Source organism: Phyllostomus discolor, chromosome 8, assembly GCF_004126475.2.
Source record: "Phyllostomus discolor isolate MPI-MPIP mPhyDis1 chromosome 8, mPhyDis1.pri.v3, whole genome shotgun sequence".
Lineage (NCBI taxonomy): Eukaryota > Metazoa > Chordata > Mammalia > Chiroptera > Phyllostomidae > Phyllostomus > Phyllostomus discolor.
Window position 1 is genome coordinate 110,487,423 of NC_040910.2, and position 21,157 is coordinate 110,508,579.

Genomic DNA, 21,157 nt, shown 5'->3' on the forward strand with positions numbered 1-21,157 from the left:
GGTTGTGGGCCGGGTTCTCAGTAGGGGGCGCCCGAGAGGCAACCACACGCTAATGTTTCCCTCTCTCCCTCCCTCCCCCTCTCTGAAAGTAAATAAATAAAATCCTAAAAAAAAAAACAAAAACCAACAACCACTAATATTGCTAATAATCACTAGCATTCATTGAGCTGTTTTCATTTCCCACCCTGCCTCTCAACAAAGTAACTCGGCCACCATTCAGCTGTTTCCAGACACTGCTTGCTCTGTTGGAACCTTCCTTGGAGCCACAACCTCTCAGTCTTGGAGTTCACTCCCTAACAGCCCTGTAAAAGGCTCTGCTTAGCCTGTCTGTCTGGACCTCCACCTACATCCTCAGCCCCCGGCTACCTCCTGGCTAGGGGGAATTGCCCTGGGGCTCCTCGGAACTGCTGGTTCCCCCACAAAGGGAGGTGGGTCTAATCCACTTATTTATTTATTTATTTTAGAGAGAAACATCCATTTGTTATTTCATTATTTATGCATTCATTGGTTGATTCTTGTATGTTTGCTCCCTGACCTGGGGGCCACACCCGCAACTTCGGTGTATCGGGCTGAGGCTACCCACACTTCTTCCTCCACCTGCCTGCCTCTCCTCCCCTCTGGTAATTGTGCCGTAGGCCTTTCCCACACGCGTTCAGCGGGGTCTTGCTTGTAGGCTGCCTCGTGAAATGAGCCTCAAGTTACTACAACTCAGTTCTAGCGGACCTCAGCTTTCAGAAACACATTCCCAAAGAACTGGTCGGAACAATGTGTACTGAGTGTCTACCATGTGCCAGGTGCTGGCTGCAGGGGATCCAGCAGAGAGCCAGTGCCTTCCTGGCGCTTATTACATTCTGGCTGGGAGACAGGCAATGAACCAGAAAAGTAAGATTAGGCGATCTGAAAGGGGAAACAAAAAGTACAGCAGGGTAAAGGGGATGAAGATGAACTAAGCTGGACAGGACTGGCCTCATGGATGGTGTGAGATGCGGCGGGAGAGCGGTCCGGGAGGAGGGGCGAGAGGGTGTTTCTGGGGAGACAGATCGGGGGCTTCTTTCACCAGGGGGCTCCCTTGAGAACTCGCTGGCTAGCTAACGTCTTCCCCACCGCTGCAGCGGACCTCAGAGTGCCAACCAGGCCTGCGGGAGCCCGCCGATGGGGACCTTCTAACAGGCGCCGCGCTAGAGCCACGCAGGGAGCCCAGCTCTCTGCTTCCTCGGATGGCGCGAAAAGTTGCACGGAACCAAATCCAAAGGGAAACACGATCTAGCGGACCGCGGAAGGAAGAGCACACCGGAAGCAGCCCCGGGACGCGAACATGGCGGCCGCCCGGGGGCTCCGCTGGGGCCTGAGCCGAGCCGGGGCCTGGCTGCTACCACCACCCGCGCACTGCGCCCGCCGGGAGCTGCACAAGCAGGTAGACGGCACCGAATACCAGAGCATCTACAGCCTGGACAAGCTCTACCCGGAATCGCGGGGCGTGGACACCGCCTGGAAGGTCCCGGTGAGAGCCGGGAGGGCCAGACGGAAGGGGCGTTTCCTCGCCTCTGGCGGGGGACGTCAGGAAGCCCAGCCCTATTGGGCGTGCGCGCCGTTCTTCGAAGGGGCCGCGGTGGGAGCTGGTTGCCCGAGCAACCGAGGACTGGGACCACTGGGCGGGTCTCGGCGCCTCGGGAGACTAGAAGTGTGGGAGTACTGGGAGAGCACCAGCTTTTCCGCATTAGTTCCCCAACCTTCAGACCCAGATCCTTGTCCCAGGGAAAATGTGGACATTCTGGCCCTAATGAGCAATAAATGCAGGAGGCTGCCATGTTGTTTGCTCCCTCCTGGGATGTGGGAAAGGTCCACCGACCTTAGCCTCTAGTAGCCCCAGCACACCCGAGGAAACTGTTTTCTCATTCGTATCCTCAGGATGCATTCAATCACAGCCTGCTGTGTGCAGGCTCTGGCCCTGGAGCGGGAGAGATAGCACCCAGCCAATTCTGTAGAGTTTCCACCTACAGGACTGGAAGAGAACGTTCATGGATTCATTCACTCAGCCAACACACCTCCATTGAGAGCATGCTCTGTGCACTGCGCCAGGCATGGGGACAGAGTAGTGAACACAACACGAAATTCCTACTCTTTGTTGACCTTGAATTCTAAAGGAGAGAGACAGCAACAAGTAAAATGAGTAGTGCAGACTATGTGAGAAGGTGACTCGCTTTAGAGAAAATAAAGCCTGGAAGGAAGGAGAGAGCTAAGGTAGGAGGTGGTGCCTGGGAAGGTCTCTGAGAAGGTGACTTTGAGTAGGGCCTAGAAGAAGCAAGGCAGGGAGCTTGGGAATAGAGGGGAGACGGACATCCTGTGGGAACAGCAGGTGCCGCCACCTCAGAGTGGTAGCGTGCTCTGCCTGTTCGAGGGACAGCAGGCAGGCCAGCAGGGGAGCCTGCTGGGGGATCCGAGGCAGAGGAGTGGGATGGTCCGGCTGGGTTTTGCAGGGCTCACGCTCAGAGAGCCTTGTGCAGAGTAGGCTGTAGGATGGGAAGAACAGGAAGGCCGGTTAGGAGATTGTGACAATGCAGGTGAGAGGGGAGAAGCAGGGTGGAAGCGGCGGGAGTCCTGAGAACTGTTCCGGTTCTAGATATATTCTGACTGGGAAGCCTCTGCCGATGGGTTTCCGAGGAGAGGCAAGAATAAAAGAGGAGTTGAAGTCTGGGGCCTTGAGCAATGGAAGGATTGCTTTGCCATTCATTGAGATTAGAACGTTCTTTCATTTAGTAACAGAGAAAAAACATGAATCTGTAGTTACTGTGTCAGACACTGTCAAGCGCTGCAGTGGAAGGAGCGGAAAGTGAGCCAGTGGAGAAGACACGCCGGGCATTGGGAAGAGATGAGTAGAGCCGTGTGCTGTCAGGGGGCGGGGCAGCTGCTTCCGGTGGGAGCAAGGGACGCTGTCCCTCCCTGAGTTGGTCTTTGAGGCCTCTGAGAGGGGGCATCGAAGAGCTGTTGGCTGTGGGTCTGCGGTCGAAGAGAGGTTTTGGTTTGAGCCAGGAAGTTGGGAATCACCAACACAGATGGTATGTGTGTCAACACAGAGGGATGAAACGTTCCAGGAAAAGAGTCAGACAGAGAAGTGGAAGGATTTCGGGGGCATGTCCGTGTTGAAAGGTGGCAAAGAGCAAGCAAAGGAGCATGAGAAAGTCCTAGGGAAGGAGGAGAAAAAACACGAAGAAGATCGCTCAGCAGAGGGTGCTGCGCGGAGGGCATGGCCCACGGTCCTCAGCGCTGTGGAGAGGCTGAGTGAGAGGAGGACCCGCCCCCCAACCCCTGGAATAATTCTGAGATGAGAGGGGCGGGGGTGGACAACAGGACAGGTGAGGACACTTTCTGAGCCTGGATGGCCCGAAGAGCCTCAGGGGGGTAGTGGTTGCCCGGGGCCCGTGGATTTGAGGCTCAGAAGCTGAAGGCCATTGCCAGGGGAGCAGCTGGGAGAGGCACGGAGGTGGGACGTCCTGGAGGGAGTGGTTCTGTTCCACACAGACCCTCGAGGCAGACATGCCTGTCACTGTCCAGGGCAGGAAAACTCCCAGGGGCAGAGGGAGCACTGGGGGCCCCCCGTGTTCGTCCGTGCGGGCCAGCAGAGGGTACTCCCGCTGGAGTTTCCCTGACGGATGTGTGTGCTCTGGTGCCTTCCCTCCCGCCTCCCAGGAGCCTCTGGTCGTCCCCACACTGGCTCGGGTCAGGGCAGGGAGGGCTGGACACGGCAGTTCCGTTTTCCTGAAGGAGTGTACCATCTGAGACGGTACTTCTGGGAGCTTTTTCTGTCCTCTGATGGGGTTTTGCTGGGTCCTGGAAATAGCTGTATTACATTTGTGTCATGGCTTTACATCATTTCTCTGGTTGCCCTGGGCCAGCTGGGAGTCACCCAGCAAGTAGTATTTATTTGACACTGTGTGCATTACATTACAGGATGACGCAAAGCAAGCCAACAGTGACATTCCTCTAGGTAAGTCATTTGATTTTATTTTAAAAATCAGCCATTTCCCCCACCCCTCACACATTCCTCCCAGATCTTTTCAGCCTAGTAAAAATAAACTCTTTGGGTGTGCAAAAGTGGAGTCCTTTCAGTATTGTTTAGAATAGCAAAAAAAAAATAAATAAAAAAAATAAAATAAAATAATAAAATAAAATAAAATATGGTGGCGCAGCCACTCCGGAGTGCTGTGCAGCTCGGACAGAGAGCTCCTCACATTCCTGTGATGTGGAATAATCTTTTTTTTAAGATTTTATTTATTTATTTTTAGAAAGGGGAGGGAGAGAGAGAGAGAGAGGGAGAGAGAGGGAGAGAAACATCAATGTGTGGTTGCTGGGGGTCGTGGCCTGCAGCCCAGGCATGTGCCCTGACTGGGAATCCAACCAGCGATGCTTTGGTTCACAGCCCGCGCTCAATCCACTGAGCTACGCCAGCCAGGGCTGAGTAATCTTTACAGTGGATGACTTGATTGTTGCTGGAAGAAAGCAAGTTATGGAAGAATACGTGTAGTAAGCTAGCATTTGTGTCTTACATATGCATCTGAAATACATATATATTCCTACATGCATGCATAGATCTGAAAGGATGCACAAGTAGTTGGATAGGAGGGCGGCCTCAGCGAGGGGAGAGGACAGGACAGACTCGTGGGGACGTCTCCCTGTGAGCCAGAGCGTGCATCCCTTGAGGACTGTGCGCCCATCGAGCCTGAGGCAAGGCCTGGGAAGGAACAGCCAGTCCTTTTCAGATCCAGAGGCCTCACTGTGGCCTCCACCGGCCGGAAAGGAAGAGGATCAAAGGTGCCGGCCCCGCTGGCCCCGCTCAGGCAGCAACAACACAAGAGAGAGGACGCCCTGCGGCCGGCCTCCTCGCTTGCAGCCGGGCCTTGTGGGGTGCGCGTGCCTGGAGGAGGCAGAAAGCTGCTGCGTCAGAAGGGGGCTCAGAAGCTGTGTCACTGTAGCCTATGGAGAAGGGAGGCCGTGGGAGGGGGCTGCAGTACAGCTCCCCGCCTGCCGCCCAGGCTGCTGTGCTCCTGGAGGACCCTGGGAGTTCCTGCAGAGACAGAGTGGACGGCGGTGCCAGCCGGACCTCATTGGCCTGCATACATGGACACAGGCTCGGTTGCCAGCGCCATGGGCCGTGGGGCCATGGGGGAATGGTCCCCGTACAGTACTGCGTGGGCCTGTCACCCAAGCCGCCACAGGGAGGAAGTCCTCTCAGGAGCAGTCCCGAGATGGGTCACCACTGGCCGGAGGGGCCTGCCCTCCGCCACCAGGCCACCACCGTCGTTTGCCGCCCAAACATCTTGCAGCTCACCTTCTAGGCACCCCAAATGTTCCTTTTCCCCACTTTCCTCAGACACTGTGAGGCTGCTTGTCATGAATTACAGAAGGAAGAAACCTCATTGTGATTGCAGACACACACAAAACTGAGACCCAGAGGAGCATGGGACTTGGCCGGCGCCACCTGGTCAGCGGCTGAGCCAGGGTTGGGAGCGAGGCCCCGGCTCCAGTTCAGGTGCTCAGCCGCCCAGCAGGTGTCCTTAAACGCTGCCCAAGCGCTAGGCACGCGGACCCCGCAGTGAATTAGACACACGCCCGTCCTCGGAGCTGACAGGCTACTGGGCACCACATCCACCACGTTCTGAAATAAAACACTAAGTTTGTCTCTTAGGTTGACCTTTTGAAAGGATCCTCACCCTAAAACAAGGGGCAAAGAGCTGGGGCAGCTGGAATGTACCAGACCGGAAGCAGATGGCCTGGGTCATAACTTTACGGCCTCCGCTGTCTGCGACCTTGGGAAAGGCACTCCTGACTTTAGTTGTGACCTCTATAAATCATCTCTTACTCTGCTGATCTGAATGTCACATATATATATATATATATATATATATATATATGTAGTCTTGTGTCATTGAGAGAGGTGTGGAGTGTTTTGCCCTGAGGTAATCATTTCTTTGGGGCGTGCTCTGTTTTGCAGACCGCCTGACGATCTCTTACTGCCGGAGCAGCGGTCCCGGGGGCCAGAACGTGAACAAAGGTACGGGACGCCTTGTCGTTTTCTTCGGTCGGAAGAGGGACTTGACGATTCTGTGTTTACATTCGTGGGGAATAAAGGGCTTTTTTTTTTAAATAGCAGAAACTTAAATAAGCCAGTTTCTAATAATCCTCTTTATCCTCCTGAACGTGGCCTGGTTCTCAGACTGAGCTGTGGGTCGGCTTGGGAGTCGAAACAAAGGGAAACCCCAGTGGGAGCCGGCAGCCAGCCCCCAGAGCGGAGTCCCTGCGTCCTCGTGGAGCCCACCCCCCCATTCCTCTCAGCACCCAGTACACTGTGAGGGGGGTGCTGGGCTCCAGTTCCCGGCGGTTTATTTCTGTCCAGAAGTGCCCCACTGCCCGGCAGGCTCATTCCCCGGCCAGCCGGGCCTCCCCAAGTCGACACAGGAAGGAAACACACCCGGTTGGGTTTCTCGCCTCCCTTTGTTCCAGGATGGTCACCCGCCACCCAGGTGCAGAGCCTGCCTAGAGACCCGGTGACCCGTGCTCCCTCCTCTCTTTCTTTCCAGTGAATTCCAAGGCCGAAGTCAGGTTCCACCTGGCCACCGCGGACTGGATTGCAGAGCCCGTGCGGCAGAAGATAGCTGTCACAGTAGGGCCAGCCCCTTTTCTGTCTCTTTAATCCCTCCTTTGCTTTTATTGTTTTTATTTGTTATTTAAAATGATTTCTTTTTTGGACAGAGGGGAAGGGGGGAGAGAGAGAGAGAGAGAGAGAGAGAGAAACATGGCTAGGTCACCTCTTGTTCATGCCCTAGGGGCACACCCTGACCAGGGTCAGAGCCTGCAACCCAGGCATAGGCCCTGACTGGGGATTGAACACGCGGCCTTTTGCTTTGTGGGATGCCATCTAACCAACTGACCCACCCTGGTCAGGGCACCCCTTGGTAGCGTTTAAGCCTTTACTCGGTGGAACTCTGGTTTTGCCTTTGTTCCCTGCAGCATAAAAATAAGATCAACAAGTCAGGAGAGCTGATACTCACTTCCGAATGCAGCCGCTATCAGCTCCGAAACCTGGCGGATTGCCTACAGAAAATTCGAGACATGATCGCTGAAGCCAACCAGCCGGCCAAGGAGCCCTCCAAAGAGGATGCTGCACTGTGGAAAATCAGGTACCAGGAACCGCCCCAGCCTTCTCCTGAGGGGCAGCACCGGGCATAAGGGGGGCAGGGTGGAGCCCACAGCCTCCCAGCGAATGGGTGGAAACGCCCCTCCCCCAGGGCGGGGGCAGACTGGCCCCAGCGGAGACCCTGGAGCGGAGACCTGGAGCCCGCACCTCCTCCTCCAGCCGCTCCGCTCCCCGCTGCGCGGCCAGGCCCTTTCACTGCCTTGAAAAGCACCGGCTGGACACCCGGGCCTAACCGCGCTGTTTTTGTTTGCAGGATAGAGAACACGAACCGGGAAAGGCTGAGAAAGAAGAGAATGAGTTCTGCCGTCAAGACGAGCAGGAGGGTAGAGGTGGACTGAAGTCACCCTCCAGGGCCGGCAGAGACGCTCTGCGGGGCGTCGGGCAGTGGCCGTGAGCTTCAGCGCCGCCAGGAGTCGGAGCCGCTGTGTGCGGTCGCTAGCGCCGGTCTCTAGCGCTGGAACCGTCCGGGAACGTGCATCGGGAGTGAGGGCTGTGGACACTGGCTGAGACCTTCTTCATAGGCGTTGCATGTTGCATGTTGTCAAACCTTAATTTCCCATTTCATGTGTGAGCTGCAATAAAACTCTAAACACAGACGGCTTCCGTTCTTCAGAACGCTTCAGAACGGGGTCCCACCTTGCTCTCGGCTGAAATCGGCCTAGCAGTTACTGACTGGCGCGGACTAGGTGTCGCAGCCGGGGGAGACGGGAGCGAGCGTGGTGTCTGCCTTCAAGGAGCACACGTGCGGTTAGAAGCTGAGGCAGGCGAGGGGGCGTCAGAGCTGGGCTTCCACGAAGGTGCGGACCTTCCATCAGGACAAAGGGGCGGAGCACCTGCCAGTTGAAGGGAACAGTATGGATAAAGGGGACCAAAGAGAAGGCTGGGGGCGGCGAGACCATGAGGAAGCCGCTGGAATGGTGGGTTTGGGCAGGGGCTCATGGGAGCTAAGTCCGGAGGGAGACAGACGCTCAGGGTGGAGACCCTCACATTCAAGTCAGGCGGGTTAGGTTTTAAGGAACAGGGAGCAGGGGACCACCTGAGTGGGAAGGAATGTCGAGTGTTAGGCCCTGGGGTTGTGGGGGCAGGGAAAGAGTGGGTTGGAACTAGGAAAAGGGTTTTGCAATCCTGTGGGTGGGGGAGCACCCAGGCCAGCATAAGAGTAGGTTACTCTAGAATGTACAAATTCCGTAGAACGTTCTCTATTATTTTGACCTACTTCATTCATTTGACAAACAACAGTGCATCGCAGGGCTTTAAACGCAATGTAACAGACAGCAGTAGTGCGTACACTATCTGAGCAGGGACCTCATTCACGCGCGTGTAAACAAAGGGGGAAGGTCTTGGATAAATGGCTTAGGAAATACAGATGTGGAAGACGGGGTCCCGGTCCTGAAGAGAGCCCCCTGGGGATCAAGGAAGTGCAACATCCGTTAGTCCACGAGGCCCCGGGTGGGTACCCCGGGGAGTCAGCGATGAACCAAGTCCATTCTGGCAGAGATTTGGCATCCGATCAGTTGAAAAGAAAAAACTGGATTCCTGTATGGTAACATGACCTAAAATGTAAATAACGTAAGAAAGGTCTAAAGAGATTCTGGGAGGCAGAGAAACGATTAGTTTCCGCTGGAAGGCCGGAGAAGCTGCAGCGCAGGTGGGCCTGACGGATGGGAAGAGCCGGCCGTGCAAGCGAGACAAGAGCTTGTCACCAGGAGACTCCAGGGTGGCCGAGGGCCATGCCTGTCGCTGGGACAGCGAACTGTGGCACTGAGAATGGGCTCCGAAGCCAGACTGACTACCCCGGGCAGCTCCTGCCCTCCACCCCCCGCGGCTGTGGGGCCTTGCACCGCACACTGCCTCGCCTCCCGGTTTCCCATCTATCACCTGGGGGTGATGCTATCAGCGGCTACCTCCTCGCGCTGGTGTGGGACCGAAATGAATAAATAAATGGCTAATGGCGCTGAGTATGTGCTCGGGGAATGGTGATTAATAGCGCAGTTTGGCGGGGACCCAGGGGACGAGGAGCTGTGGAAGACACATCTGCCACATTGAGTGGGAGCCAGGTCTAGGAAGTCCTTAAGTGTGACAGCTGACACGTTCAGGCTCTACCCCTCCAGCGGCTGTCAGGGGAAGATTAATCTGGCCGTGAGCGGAGGCGGAAAGGCCGCAGGGAAGTGTGCAGTGGTTGGTAGACTGACCCCGGTGAGCAGTCAGGGACCCGTCCTAGAACTGGGGCAGTGACAGCAGGGATGAAGAGAAAATCGATGCAGAAGGATTATGGGGACAGAAAATTGGCCCACGTGGAAAGGGAACAGGTGTGCGACGTGGGCGGTGCTGTGCGTTGAAACAGGAAACTCACCGAGGGAGCAGGCTGGGAGGGCGGTTGGATGAGGAGGATGGTGTCACCTGGGAGAAGCTGGCTTTGTGGGGCCCGAGAAGGAATGCCCAGGTGCCGATGCCCAGGAGAGGGGCCGGAGCCCTGCAGCTGGGAGTGAGGTTGCCTCTGGGAGGTGCAGGGTGCAGGAGGACGAGCAGAGTCTGGGGAAAGGCAGGAGCAGTTGAGGAAGAGGCAAGGCAGAAGAAAGAACCCAGGGAGACGGGTTCAGACGGTGTCAGCGGGGAACGGGAGAAGGCACCCCTGTGGGTTGACCCTGGGCAAAGTGCTGGACCCTCAGAAGACGTGGGTGGCATGTGACAGGACCTGGAAGAGCATTCCAGACATGAGGGGAGGAAGACGTACAGAAAAACAGAACAGGCAACGGGACAGAAAGTAGAGCCCAGGGGTGGGACCCATTCTTTTAAAAAGCTGAGGGAGAAAGAAGGAACTTGCATGAACCCCATGGGCACAGTGTTGAGCGAAAGAGGCCAAGCTCCCAATCAGCGATTCCACTTATACGTAGTTCAAAACAAGGCAAAGCTGCTCGGCGGTGATGCACATCAGGAAAGTAGCTGGGGGAGGGGGAGGAGGGCTGGGAGGCTGGGAATGTTCTGTATCTCATGGGCCGTGGTGTGTGCACTTTGCCGCATGAACGTTACCCTTCAACAAACAAGCTGATTAACTGAAATGAGGGCAGGAGACCGGAGCCAGGTCGGTTAAACCCGTCTTGCTGATGTGAAGGAAAGGGGTGGGTTTCTGCAGACGCCGCGTGTTGGAGAGAGAAACGGGAACGTGTCCAAGCGCCCTGTGTCCTGAAATGCAGAGCGTTGGAGAGGCCAAGTCTCATCCAAGTCCTGACGGGGACGCGCGCCGCCTGCCCTTGGCTGAAGCTTCTGCTGCAACATCCTTCAGAGGTGCATGGGCTGTAATAGCGGATTTTCAATGTTGCAACGTTTAAAAATGTGCTTAGCCTTTATTTGGGCTATTTTTTATCTAACCGTTTTAAAGGAACAAAATATTAGGGTGAAGTATATATTTGGCTGATATGTTTCTTTTCTGCTTATTATACGTTGGCATATAACATATACATAGGGGTGTGTGGGTGTGTGTATGTGTGTGTGTACATGGAAGGATTTGTTCCTCCTGGTTGTCCCTTGTCTCGTGATAGTGAAGATTTTCAGGGTTTATGTGTCAGTATTCGTGACTGAGCCTGGCCTGTTCTCGTTCGCTCCTTACACCACTTTTCCCCCCAAACACCTGACTTTCTGTCGGGTCAGTAGTAGACACGATGGCTCGAACCCCAGCCTCCATCCGCCGCGGCCCAGGTGTTCAGGCAGTCGCAGCCCTACTGTGCTCCCCGGAGCGGAGGCTGCAGGTTGGGCAGCTCGCCTCCCGGGGTAGCGTCTTCCCGCATCCTCTCGTTCGCCTGTGAGCTCCGGGGGCCTCTCCCGTGCCCATCCCTGGCTCCGCATCCCTCGGTAAACGGGTGCCCCACGGACTCCTGCACTCGAACTCTGACCGTCTACTAGAGGAAAAGATGCGAGGGGGGTGAGCTGCAGGCCCCAGTGGCCTAATGGATAAGGCACTGGCCTCCTAAGCCAGGGATTGTGGGTTCGAGTCCCACCTGGGGTAAAAGCTTGTGTTTTTGTTACTCAGAAAAATTCACTCCAACGTTGTTACATTCTAGTAAAAACGTGCCCAGACCCCAAGGGAGCGCGGTGGAAAACCAAATGGTTCCCTGAAACAAAGCAGCCATCGGCAACACTCACCTGTGTCAACTTTTCTACAATTCACAGGCCGAGGCTAGGCAGCAGTACTGCAGACGAACGGGGACTGTCAAGAAGGAAGGCAGGCTCCGGAGGCGGAGGAGTGCCCGGGGTCCAAATCACGTGGACTGGAGCCCCTGGTTGCCCATTCGCAGAACCAAAATAACCTTTAGCGCAAGGACACGTACATCACCCCAGGTGGGACTCGAACCCACAATCCCTGGCTTAGGAGGCCAGTGCCTTATCCATTAGGCCACTGGGGCACGACAAAATGCGGTGCCCACGTGGTCCATGGTAATGCCACGTGCACAAATGTCACAGTTCTCCGCCAAGCTTGCGGCAGGACTGCGTACTCCTAGACCAGAACGTAGCACAGGTCGCCGCGGCAGGACAGCCCGAGAACCAGAGGGTACACAGCCGTGCTACCGCGAAAAGCTAAACAGCAAGACGAGACGACCGGGAAGGGCCGGCTCAGACCTAGGGTGGTCTAGCGGCGCGAACCTCCTAGCTTCTTAGAAGATAGATGTCAGCGGGCAGAGGGACTAGGAGAGGGGCCGCAGTATTGTCATGCCGCTGGCCCAGGGTCAATCGACCAAAACATCACCGACCACGAAGGGACTCGAACCCTCAATCTTCTGATCCGAAGTCAGACGCCTTATCCGTTAGGCCACGCGGTCTTAGTGTAACACAATGAGCAATGCGCAGTCCAGGTACAACTTCTTCGCGGGCGGTGGCGCCCACTGCAGGTGCCACAGGGTGCGACACCGGCGCGGCGAAGGCGGAGCGAGTGCAGTCGCTTTCTGTGCCAGTGCGTCCGCAGATCCCCAAGGAGGCATCGCGGCAGAGCTGCGTCCCCGTGGAGTTTGAGTGGCATAGCGAGTAAAGCCGCTGACTCCGGTTGAAGAAGTCGCGAGTTCGAATTTCCTGTACCCGTGTACAGTCCTCCGAGAGGACAGCACATTGGCATCACAGCTCACTTCCAACCCTTGCTTTTCCTGCCAGAGAGTTCCGGTGTGATGTCATTACGCAGCCCCGCGGCATCATAGCTGAAAAGGCAATTGTTCGGGGGTTACTTGTCTACCATTCCTATGGTTTAGTGGTTAAGACGCTGGCTTTTGAAAGTGAATGTAACAGTGAGAGAGGGTGTAAGTTCAAATCCTGTATGAGGTAGTTTCTCTATTACGCACGTAAAATGAAAACGGTGTAGTTCGTTTCCTTTTTAATAGTACCGCAATTATTTTCCTTTTCTTTTTGATCATGCCGTACTACAGCTTGAATGATAAACTGTTGAGGGTCAGTGGGGCCCCGCTTCTTGCATCTTTTGAGTTGGTATCCACTCACCTCGAGAAACTAATGTGTTCTGTAAGAATCGCTACAATTTAATTAAAAGCAGGCAAAACTGCAGGCCCGGCCCCTCCATTCCCCCTAAGCCACGCCCTGGGGACGGGCAGGCGAGATGGGAATGCCGCCCAACTCCATGCCGCCCGCCCCGCTGTGCGCCGTCCCCATCCCGACGGTGCGCACGGCTCTGTGCACACTGGGTGTGTGTGTGTACAAGGAAGCACGTGTGCACGTGGTCACCGGACAGTAGGAATAATAACCACGGATCACAGGAGAAAAGGTGGCACACTCAAACTGTGTGACCCTAGTAGTGATTTTTTTCTTGATAGTTATTTTTAAAGAATATATTTTGATTATGCTATTACAGTTGTCCCATTCATTTTCCCCCTTCATTCCCCTCCACCCTGCACACCCTCTCCCACCCACATTCTCTCCCTTTACTTCATGTCCATGTGTCATAAGTTCTTTTGCTTCTACATTTCCCATACTATTCTTGCTTTCTCCCTGTCTATTTTCTACCTTCCATCTATGCTACTTATTCCCTGTACCTTTTCCCCCTCTCTCCTCCTCCCACTCCCTTGTTGCTAACCCTCCATGTGATCTCTATTTCTGTGGTTCTGTTCCTGTTCTAGTTGTTTGCTTAGTTTCTTTCTGTTTTTGTTTTAGGTGTGGTTGTTAATAATTGTGAGTTTGCTGTCATTTTATTATACATGTTTTTTATCTTCTTTTTCTTAGATAAATTCCTTTAACATTTCATATAATCAGGGTTTGGTGAAGGGTTTTAACTTGACCTTATCTGAGAAGCACTTTATCTGCCCTTCCATTCTGAATGAAAGCTTTGCTGGACAGAGCAATCTTGGATGTAGGTCCTTGCCTTTCATGACTTGGAACACTTCTTTCCAGCCCCTTCTTGCCTGTAAGGTCTCTTTTGAGAAATCAGCTGACAGTCTGATGGGAACTCCTTTGTAGGTGACTGTCTCCTTATCGCTCGCTGCTTCTAGGATTCTCTCCTTCATTTTAATCTTGGCTAATGTAATTATGATGTGCCTTGGTGTGTTCCTCCTTGGGTCCAACTTCTTTGGGACTCTCTGAGCTTCCTGGACTTCTTGGAAGTCTATTTCCTTTGCCAGATTGGGGAGGTTCTCCTTTATTATTTGTTCAAATAACTTTTCCACGTGTTGCTGTTCCTCTTCCCCTTCTGGTACCCCTGTAATTTGGATGTTAGAACGTTTAAAGATGTCCTGGAGGTTCCTAAGCCTCTCCTCACTTTTTTGAATTCTTATTTCTTCATTCTTTTCTGTTTGGTTGTTTCTTTCTTCCTTCTGGTCTACTCCCTTGATTTGAGTCCCAATTTTCTCTCCATCACTATTAGTTCCCTGTGCATTTTCCTTCATTTCACTTTGCACAGCCCTCATTTTTTCATCTAATTTGTGACCAAATTCAACCAATTCCGTGAGCATCTTGATCACCAGTGCTTTGAACCGTGCATCTGATAGGTTGGCTATCTCTTCATCACTTAGTTATATTTGCTCTGGAGCTTTGATCTGTTCTTCTGTTTGTGCCTTTTTTTTTGGGGGGGGGGCCTTGTCAGCACCTGTTATGTGTGAGGGGTGGAGCCTTAGGTGTTCACCTGGGCTCCTGGGCGGGGCAGCCCAGTCGCTGGGTTGTGATGCTGAACGTGGGGGCGGGGTCTGAGAGGGAACAATGACACTTGCTCTGCTCTGTCGGATTTCAGTCTCTTCCACCACTTCCCCCAAGAAAACTGGGCCCTTCTGGTGCTAATTCCTGGGTGGGTGGGCTTGTGTACATTCTAGGACCCTGTGGGTCTCTCCAAAGAACTCTCCCATGAGGCTGGGAGTCTCTCCCTGAGCCTCAACCCCCACAGGTGTTTTCAGTCGGTGGTTTGAGGCTTTATTTCCTGGTGCTGGGGCCCTGGGTCGCGCCGTCTGTCTCGCCTCCCAGTTTCGCCTGGTTTATGTGCACGTGAATGTGGGACCGCCTGGTCAGCCAACCGCCTTGTGCACTGTGCCTCGATTCACAATCGCCACCTCACTGGGTCCATCCACTGCTGTCTTGTGCGTCTGGTGCCACCACTTTTTTTTGCCGTGATCCCTCTCCACCTGGCCACCCGGCTCCGCCCCTCCTACCGGTCTGGATGAATGTATCTACTTTAACTGCTTGGTTGTGGGACTTCCATACAGTTCAATTTTCTGTCAGTTCTGGTTGTTATTTTATTTCTAAATTGTTGTTGTCCTTATTTTGGTTGTGCAAGGAGGCACACTTGGTCTACCTACGCCTCCATCTTGGCCAGAAGTCCCCCCCACCCTTAGTGCTTAATTTGTAGATTATTGGAGAGAGCTCGGCATCACTTTGCTGCCCCACCTCATGGACGCACTCACTGGTTGATTCTTGCACGTGCCCTGACTAGAGAGCAAACCTGCAAGCTTGGCCTGCTGGTGTGATGCTCTGGCCAACCGAGCTGCCGGCCAGGGCCTGATCCCGGGAGCCTTTGAAGAGGGACTATAGCTGGCTGGCGTAGCTCAGTGGATTGAGCGCAGGCTGCAAACCAAAGTATTGCAGGTTTGATTCCTAGTCAAGGCACATGCCTGGGTTGTAGGCCACAGCCCCCAGCAACCGCACATTCATGCTTCTCTCTCTCTCTCCCCCTTTCCTCTCTAAAAATAAAATCTTAAAAAAAAAGGGACTATAGGAGAAATGTACTTTTATGATTTTCATTTGTTCCTGTGTATTCCTTTAGTAAAATGTTTATCTTTTTGCAACTATCAATATGGCCACAGGTGATTTTTTTTAAACCTCGAAGCCCGTAGCTGCTGGGGAGCTACGGCTGCGCTCTAGACGTTGCGTGTCTCCCATCACGTGCCCTCCGGGATACTTGTTCTTGTTCAGAGCAAAACTGTCTTGTTTGTAGGTCTTTGACTCGAAAATGTTTCAAAACCAGTGTTTCTCGTACGTTTCACAAGAACAAAACAAAGGATTGTAAGCACAGGATTCTCTTCTCCCTTCTCCAGGGTCACCCAGAACTCTTCCTCTGTCTGCTTCAAAGGAGTCTCACTGAGGCCACTTCTAAGGCCCCAGGCCCGGCTACGTCACTGCAGCAACACGGGCCCCCGCTGCACGACTGGAGACAACGCTTCTTTTCTGGGTTCTGCCTCCAGTTCCCCCTAAAACTGTCCTCCGGGCTGCCTCCAAGGAGCTCACACTCTACTGAGAGAGGACAGCACACAAATAATAAACAAGAGATGATTCAAAATAAAGAGGGTGACGGGAAGCTACTGAGCAGTCAGGGAAGGCCTCTGGGTAGAGAATAGCCAACGTGCCATCGGCAATTTTGTCGCCTTCCAAGGACTTCTTTGTCTTGGCTGGTACACTACCTACCTTGTAGGGTTGTTATGAGAGTATTTATCTAAAGTGATTACTTAAGACGATTCCTGGAACACAGTATGTGTTCTGTGAGGCACGATCCATCACCAACATGCCGGCTGGCCCTATTACTCAGGGTTTGTGTGTGGGAATGTCCTCCCCAGATGTGAACCCCCGAAGGTTCACGGGTCTTTTCTTTCATTCATAATGAATTCATATGAAGACGCTTCTAAAATTCCAAGCACAGTGCTACGCCCTGGGGGACATAAATGACTAAGGTGCAGTGTGCCAACACCCAACAAAGGATCTTCTAGAACCCTCCAGACCATTTTTACCTTCTGGGATTAGGAGCACAGGCAGATCATTGGACACCGGGGCCGGCACCCACCTATGGGCTCACCCTCCCATTTTAACAAACAGCCCACTCCCGGGGGGGGGGTCGCCTCAGAGTTGTAACTCTCTCATTTGCAAAGGAACAGACACACTCGGCATTACGTAATTATTTTTAATGTCCACAGTTTATGATACAGAGGCCAGAGCCTTCTCCCAGACTGAAGTTTATAAATTCTCAATTGGCTTGTGAGGCCAGTAGGGATACTTCTTTTTGTCCAGTTTGGTTTCTGGGAAGACTTCATTCAAATCCTCTATGGTCATCTGATCAAATGGAATTATGTTCCTCATCTTCTCCAGCTGGAAGGCAGGCAAACATGTCAAGGTAAACAGGGCTGCTTAGAGGAACATATAAAGGACACATGGACAAAAACTAGGGGCGGTGGAAATGGGAGGGAGGTGGGGAGGGACGGGAGGGAGGTGGGGAGGGATGGGTGGGTGGGCTGGGATGGGAGTAAAGGACAGAAAACTGTACTTGAACAATGACTACAATAAAATTAGAAAAAGAAAAGAAAAAAGGGGGGGGCTGCAAAGATGCAGAAAAGAACCCCGGCAGGTCACTGCCACTAGGTGGAAGAGGAAGCCCACCCCAAGGCCAGAGCTCACCCTTACCTCCTTCTCGTACTGCTCGATCCTGGTCTTGGAGAGAGACAGAAACTCGGCACAGCTCTTCACCTTTAAAAGAAGAGAGAAACTCCGTTTTGAAACCAAGCTCAACCGTGCTGACCCTGAGGCTCCCAAGGTCTGCGAAGTCGCAGAGCCGGACCCCTCTCTCTGTCTCGCTCTGGAGGATACACGGAGAACGCCGTGACGACTGGGGGGAGCGCGCTGTGGGGGGCGAATGACAGCTTTGCTAAACGCACAGGGCAGCACATACAGGAGGAGCAGCTTGGGACGGCAGGCCCGGGGCCCCTCCGGGAGTCACTCGTCTAGGCAGCCTGCGCCACGCCTGTGCTTATGGGGGCTGGGTACCGAACAGTCAGGACGAGCCGCCGGACCGCCAAGCCAGACCACCCCTTGCGGGAGCCACCGGGGCTCCGACATCTGGCCTTCGGTACTTCCAGGCACATTGTTCAGTATCTGAACACCACCTTGGACGGTTTTCCTACCCAACTCCCTAACTGCCCGTCAGGGCACAACCGACATGCAGTCAAGGGCACGTGTTTAAAGACCCGTTGTGACGTACGCGCTCATCTGTGAAACCAGCCACGACCGCGAGAGAAAGCACACTGAACAGCCCCCTCCCTCTGGTTCCCAGGCAACCGCGCAGGTTGCATTTTCTAGAGTTTCATTTCCTTGCTCCTTTTAGCACACTCCACCCCAGCCCAGGGACTGAGAAATACAGCGCCGTCGGGGATTAAGAGGATTTTAAGATCCGTAACAGCCTCCACTACTTACATCTTCCTTTTCTTCAGCATCCACCAGGGCACTGTATTTATCCTCCGGCACGGGGACCTTCAGGGCATTAAACTGTGAACGCAGGCACAGGGAGCCGTTGTCAGTACAGCCGGGAGCCCAAAGGGAGGGCTGTCGGTCCTCACAGAGCACATAAGAACACATCCCCCACTCCAAGAGGAAGCCAGGATGAATCCGGGTTGTTGCGGTGGAAACAATGCCAAGCCCGGGACAGGGAGACGGAGGTGCTTCCCGGCCCCGCCCACAACCAGCTGCACACCTCGGACAAGTCTCTGTCACAGTGAGCTTCATCTGAAAGGGACAGCTGGACCGGATGGCCTCAAAAATAGCCTCCTAGAACCTCTGATTTCTAAAGAAATTCTGGTTTCTTTTAAGGGAACCCCATCCCTGTGGACAAGGTGGCAGCACTGATGGCACAATGGAGGCAGAGACGGTCTCCGGAGAAGACCGCTTCGTGCTGGGGCCCAGCGCTCAGCACCGTCCCCGGCGGAGCGGGCCTTGACAGGCTGACAAGAGATTACAGCCACAGGAGACAGTGAGGAAGGCAGCGCGGAGACGGGGGGAAACAGCGAAAGAGGAGAAAAGATGGTAGTTTCTCCCAAGGGTGAGATGAATGGGAATTTTACCTCGACAGCCCTCTGGCCCCTGACCAAGGCCATCCTGTACTGTTCCTTTGGATAAGAACCTGCCCGATGAACAGATCCTGAATCCCTCGCGTGTATTCATTCTGTTCACCTTTACATCAGCTAACGCAAGACCTGTGGCCGCAGCCCCCTCTCCTGAGCTTCCTTTGGGACCTGAGTGTTCGTTAACACCACCCCTCCTTCCTTGCTGTGAACCTGCACGTGGGATCATCTGCTCTCCCCCCGTCCCAGCCGCAAGCCACGTTACAAGACCAGCGCTTTGGCTGCCCCAAGTCTCACCTTCTTCTCGAAGTCGTCTACCAAGCCGGCCTTCGCTATATTGGCCTTGTAGTAAGCCCAGTCAATAGCAGGGGGCTTCTCGGGCAGAGTAGCCAACCTGCTCACGCGGAAAAGCAAAAGTTAAGATTGTTCTCTGAGCAACCGAAAATTCACACAGTAATAATTCCCCTGTTCCTTATTCCCACAGCCTGGACCTGTCATCACACTTTTCTCTAGGAGGAAGAGCACAGGAATGCAAAAAAAAAAAAAACCAAAAAAAAAAAAACCCAAAAACAAAAAAATGCCCTACTTTCATCTGGTAACTTGATACACGGGCTTCCTCACAGTTTCTGGCAGAAGAGCCTCAGAAAGCCCAAACCACACGTAACCGCACGTCACTGCTCCGTCTCCACGTACGTGGCGAGTTAGGAGGCTCCCTCTCAGGAAGGTACTGACCTGGAGGTGAGGGTCTCATTCCAGGACTTCAGGGAGTTAGCAATGGCCTTCTGGTTTCGGGGTATTATCTCCCCAAAAGCTACCCAGTCGATGGCTTTCAGAGCAAGTTTTCGCCCAGCCATCTTGAGATCCTAGAAAATGAAACAGCTCAGATCAAAACCGGGCCTTCGGAAAGAACTCTATACAAGTCGTCTTATGAACAGGAAGTGCTTTAAGAAACAGATCAGCGTCCTCGAGTGAGTGGAGGGTATGGCAACTACAGAAATTAGGATTGCTAACCCAGAAAAGGGGGGGCACCTCAGCTTTTCAAATTCAAGGTGTGCAACCCGGCACAGAACTATGTTCTCTCCCCCTAAATGTCCCTCCGCCCACTCCGTGACTCCTAACTCAGCCTTCAAAGCCCAGTGCTCTACTGTGCGTTCTCCACGTACCTTTGGAAACACTGCTAAGGTAACACTCACGCACTGCATTCAAGTTAGCGATTTATTTTAAATGCATTTCCACCGAGACTGTTTTATTCACCGATTCTCCAGGCCATAGAACTGTACGCACCCAAGTTCCCACAAGGTGTGAACAGCGCAGGCTCCAGACCAAAATTTCCTCACCTGAACATGGCGCTAACACCAGCCCTGCTGTTACCTGAGCAAGCTGTTCGAAGGACCAAATGGAAACTGTGCACAGCCATTCACTCTACCGTCTCAGGCGAACGGAAGGGGCTCTCTACTCCCTGTCTATCAGATTGGTAATAACCTGTATTCCTTATTCACGTCTGATGTACCCCTGCAGCACCAGCACATGCCCGGAGGGTAATTAGCAACACCCTTAAAAGAGGTATTCAGTATACACATGAATGTGAGAGAAGAAGGAAAATGATTACAGCCATTTATTTAAAAATCCAAGACAGAATAAAGTAAACTCGCCAAACTAAATAATAGCATCAGGCCTTAGTTGAAAAGCTGAAGTGTCAACGGTCTTTACAGGCCACGGGGCGGATCACAGGGAAGGTGGTAGCAGCTCTTCCCCAGGATCTTAGAGAGAAATTGTCCAGCACCTGCCCCTTCCTTTCCTGCCCTCCCAGGATACCTTGGGTTACCCGGAATGGAGGTGAGGGGCAGGTGCCTTTTAAAGACATCGGAGGAATAAGCTTCCTTATAGACGCCTTTCCAAGCCCCAGTAACAGGTAGGCTTCATAAATGAAAGGATTTTGTCTATTATTTATTGCTGAACCCCCAGCGCCTAGAGCCGGTCACGCACCCAGGAGGGGCTCAAGGACTATTTGTTGAAGGAGCAGAGGAAGCTTGCACTTGAGAAGCTCCGAACGGTCCACGCGCTGCAAAACTGGGACCCTCGGGAGGCAGGGGAAGGCGCATCAAGTTATGTAACTATCTCCGCGTAACGTTTCTCCAGCCCCCAACCCGGACTGCTTAATCCGGGGGCGGACTGGACGAGGCCAGCTTGGTGGAAGCGGCTGAGGCAGAGGCGACCCGGCCGCAGCCCGGCCCCGGCGGCCTCCCGCGCCGGGCAGGGAAAAAGGAAGGGAGCGCGGAGCGAAGCGGCAGCAGCTACACCCGGGGCCCCGCTTCAGCGGGGCAGCCGCAGGACCCCACGTCCTAGGCAGGGTTGCGGCAAGGGTCGGCGAAAAATTTGGAGGCGAAAGAGCAAAGGAACCCGCTGGAGGCGGACCCAGCGTCCCCAACCCTACTCACCTTCACCGACCCCGGCGCCCCACAGGCCGCAGCAGCAAGTGACGGAAGCGGGTCACCGGAAACTCCCCTCTCAGCCAACCCGCAACCCAGGGGGCGGGCCTCGCGCCACCGGCCAGCCGATAGGATGGGGCTCCGCCCCGGAAGTCCCGCCCCCGGGGCGGACCCAGCGCCTCCACTGTGCGGGTCCCCGAGTGCTGGTTGGGGGCGCTCCCGTCCCTCTCCCCGGCCCCACCCCC

At 54.0% G+C, this 21,157-nt stretch overlaps 2 protein-coding genes and 3 non-coding genes across 7 annotated transcripts; 2 read left to right on the plus strand and 3 right to left on the minus strand.

The window, feature by feature from the left end:
• Nucleotides 1-1,250: 1,250 nt before the first annotated feature.
• MRPL58 (mitochondrial ribosomal protein L58) lies at nucleotides 1,251-7,788 on the plus strand. 3 transcript variants are annotated; one of them, XM_036034112.1, is made up of 6 exons: nucleotides 1,251-1,414; nucleotides 3,949-3,985; nucleotides 5,990-6,049; nucleotides 6,576-6,658; nucleotides 7,006-7,175; nucleotides 7,446-7,648. In XM_036034112.1, exons 1-6 carry the CDS (start codon nucleotides 1,316-1,318, stop codon nucleotides 7,528-7,530), a joined length of 534 nt encoding a protein of 177 aa, XP_035890005.1. In that variant the 5' UTR covers nucleotides 1,251-1,315; the 3' UTR covers nucleotides 7,531-7,648. The 3 variants fall into 3 exon arrangements, with proteins under 3 accessions (XP_035890005.1, XP_028376760.1, XP_035890004.1); XM_028520959.2 differs by having other exon boundaries at nucleotides 1,269-1,501; nucleotides 7,446-7,788; XM_036034111.1 differs by lacking the exon at nucleotides 5,990-6,049 and having other exon boundaries at nucleotides 1,269-1,501; nucleotides 7,446-7,647.
• A 3,334-nt stretch (nucleotides 7,789-11,122) lies between these two features.
• TRNAR-CCU lies at nucleotides 11,123-11,195 on the plus strand. The gene has a single exon. It is a non-coding gene; the product is annotated as a tRNA-Arg (tRNA).
• Nucleotides 11,196-11,519: 324 nt separating this feature from the next.
• TRNAR-CCU lies at nucleotides 11,520-11,592 on the minus strand. Its single transcript has one exon. It is a non-coding gene; the product is annotated as a tRNA-Arg (tRNA).
• Nucleotides 11,593-11,933: 341 nt separating this feature from the next.
• On the minus strand, nucleotides 11,934-12,006 carry TRNAR-UCG. Its single transcript has one exon. It is a non-coding gene; the product is annotated as a tRNA-Arg (tRNA).
• A 4,533-nt stretch (nucleotides 12,007-16,539) lies between these two features.
• ATP5PD (ATP synthase peripheral stalk subunit d) lies at nucleotides 16,540-21,075 on the minus strand. The gene is made up of 6 exons (XM_028520320.2): nucleotides 20,922-21,075; nucleotides 19,216-19,346; nucleotides 18,781-18,877; nucleotides 17,840-17,911; nucleotides 17,054-17,116; nucleotides 16,540-16,741 (listed from the first exon to the last, which is right to left on the minus strand). Exons 2-6 carry the CDS (start codon nucleotides 19,335-19,337, stop codon nucleotides 16,610-16,612), a joined length of 486 nt encoding a protein of 161 aa, XP_028376121.1. The 5' UTR covers nucleotides 19,338-19,346; nucleotides 20,922-21,075; the 3' UTR covers nucleotides 16,540-16,609.
• Between the last annotated feature and the right edge of the window lie 82 nt (nucleotides 21,076-21,157).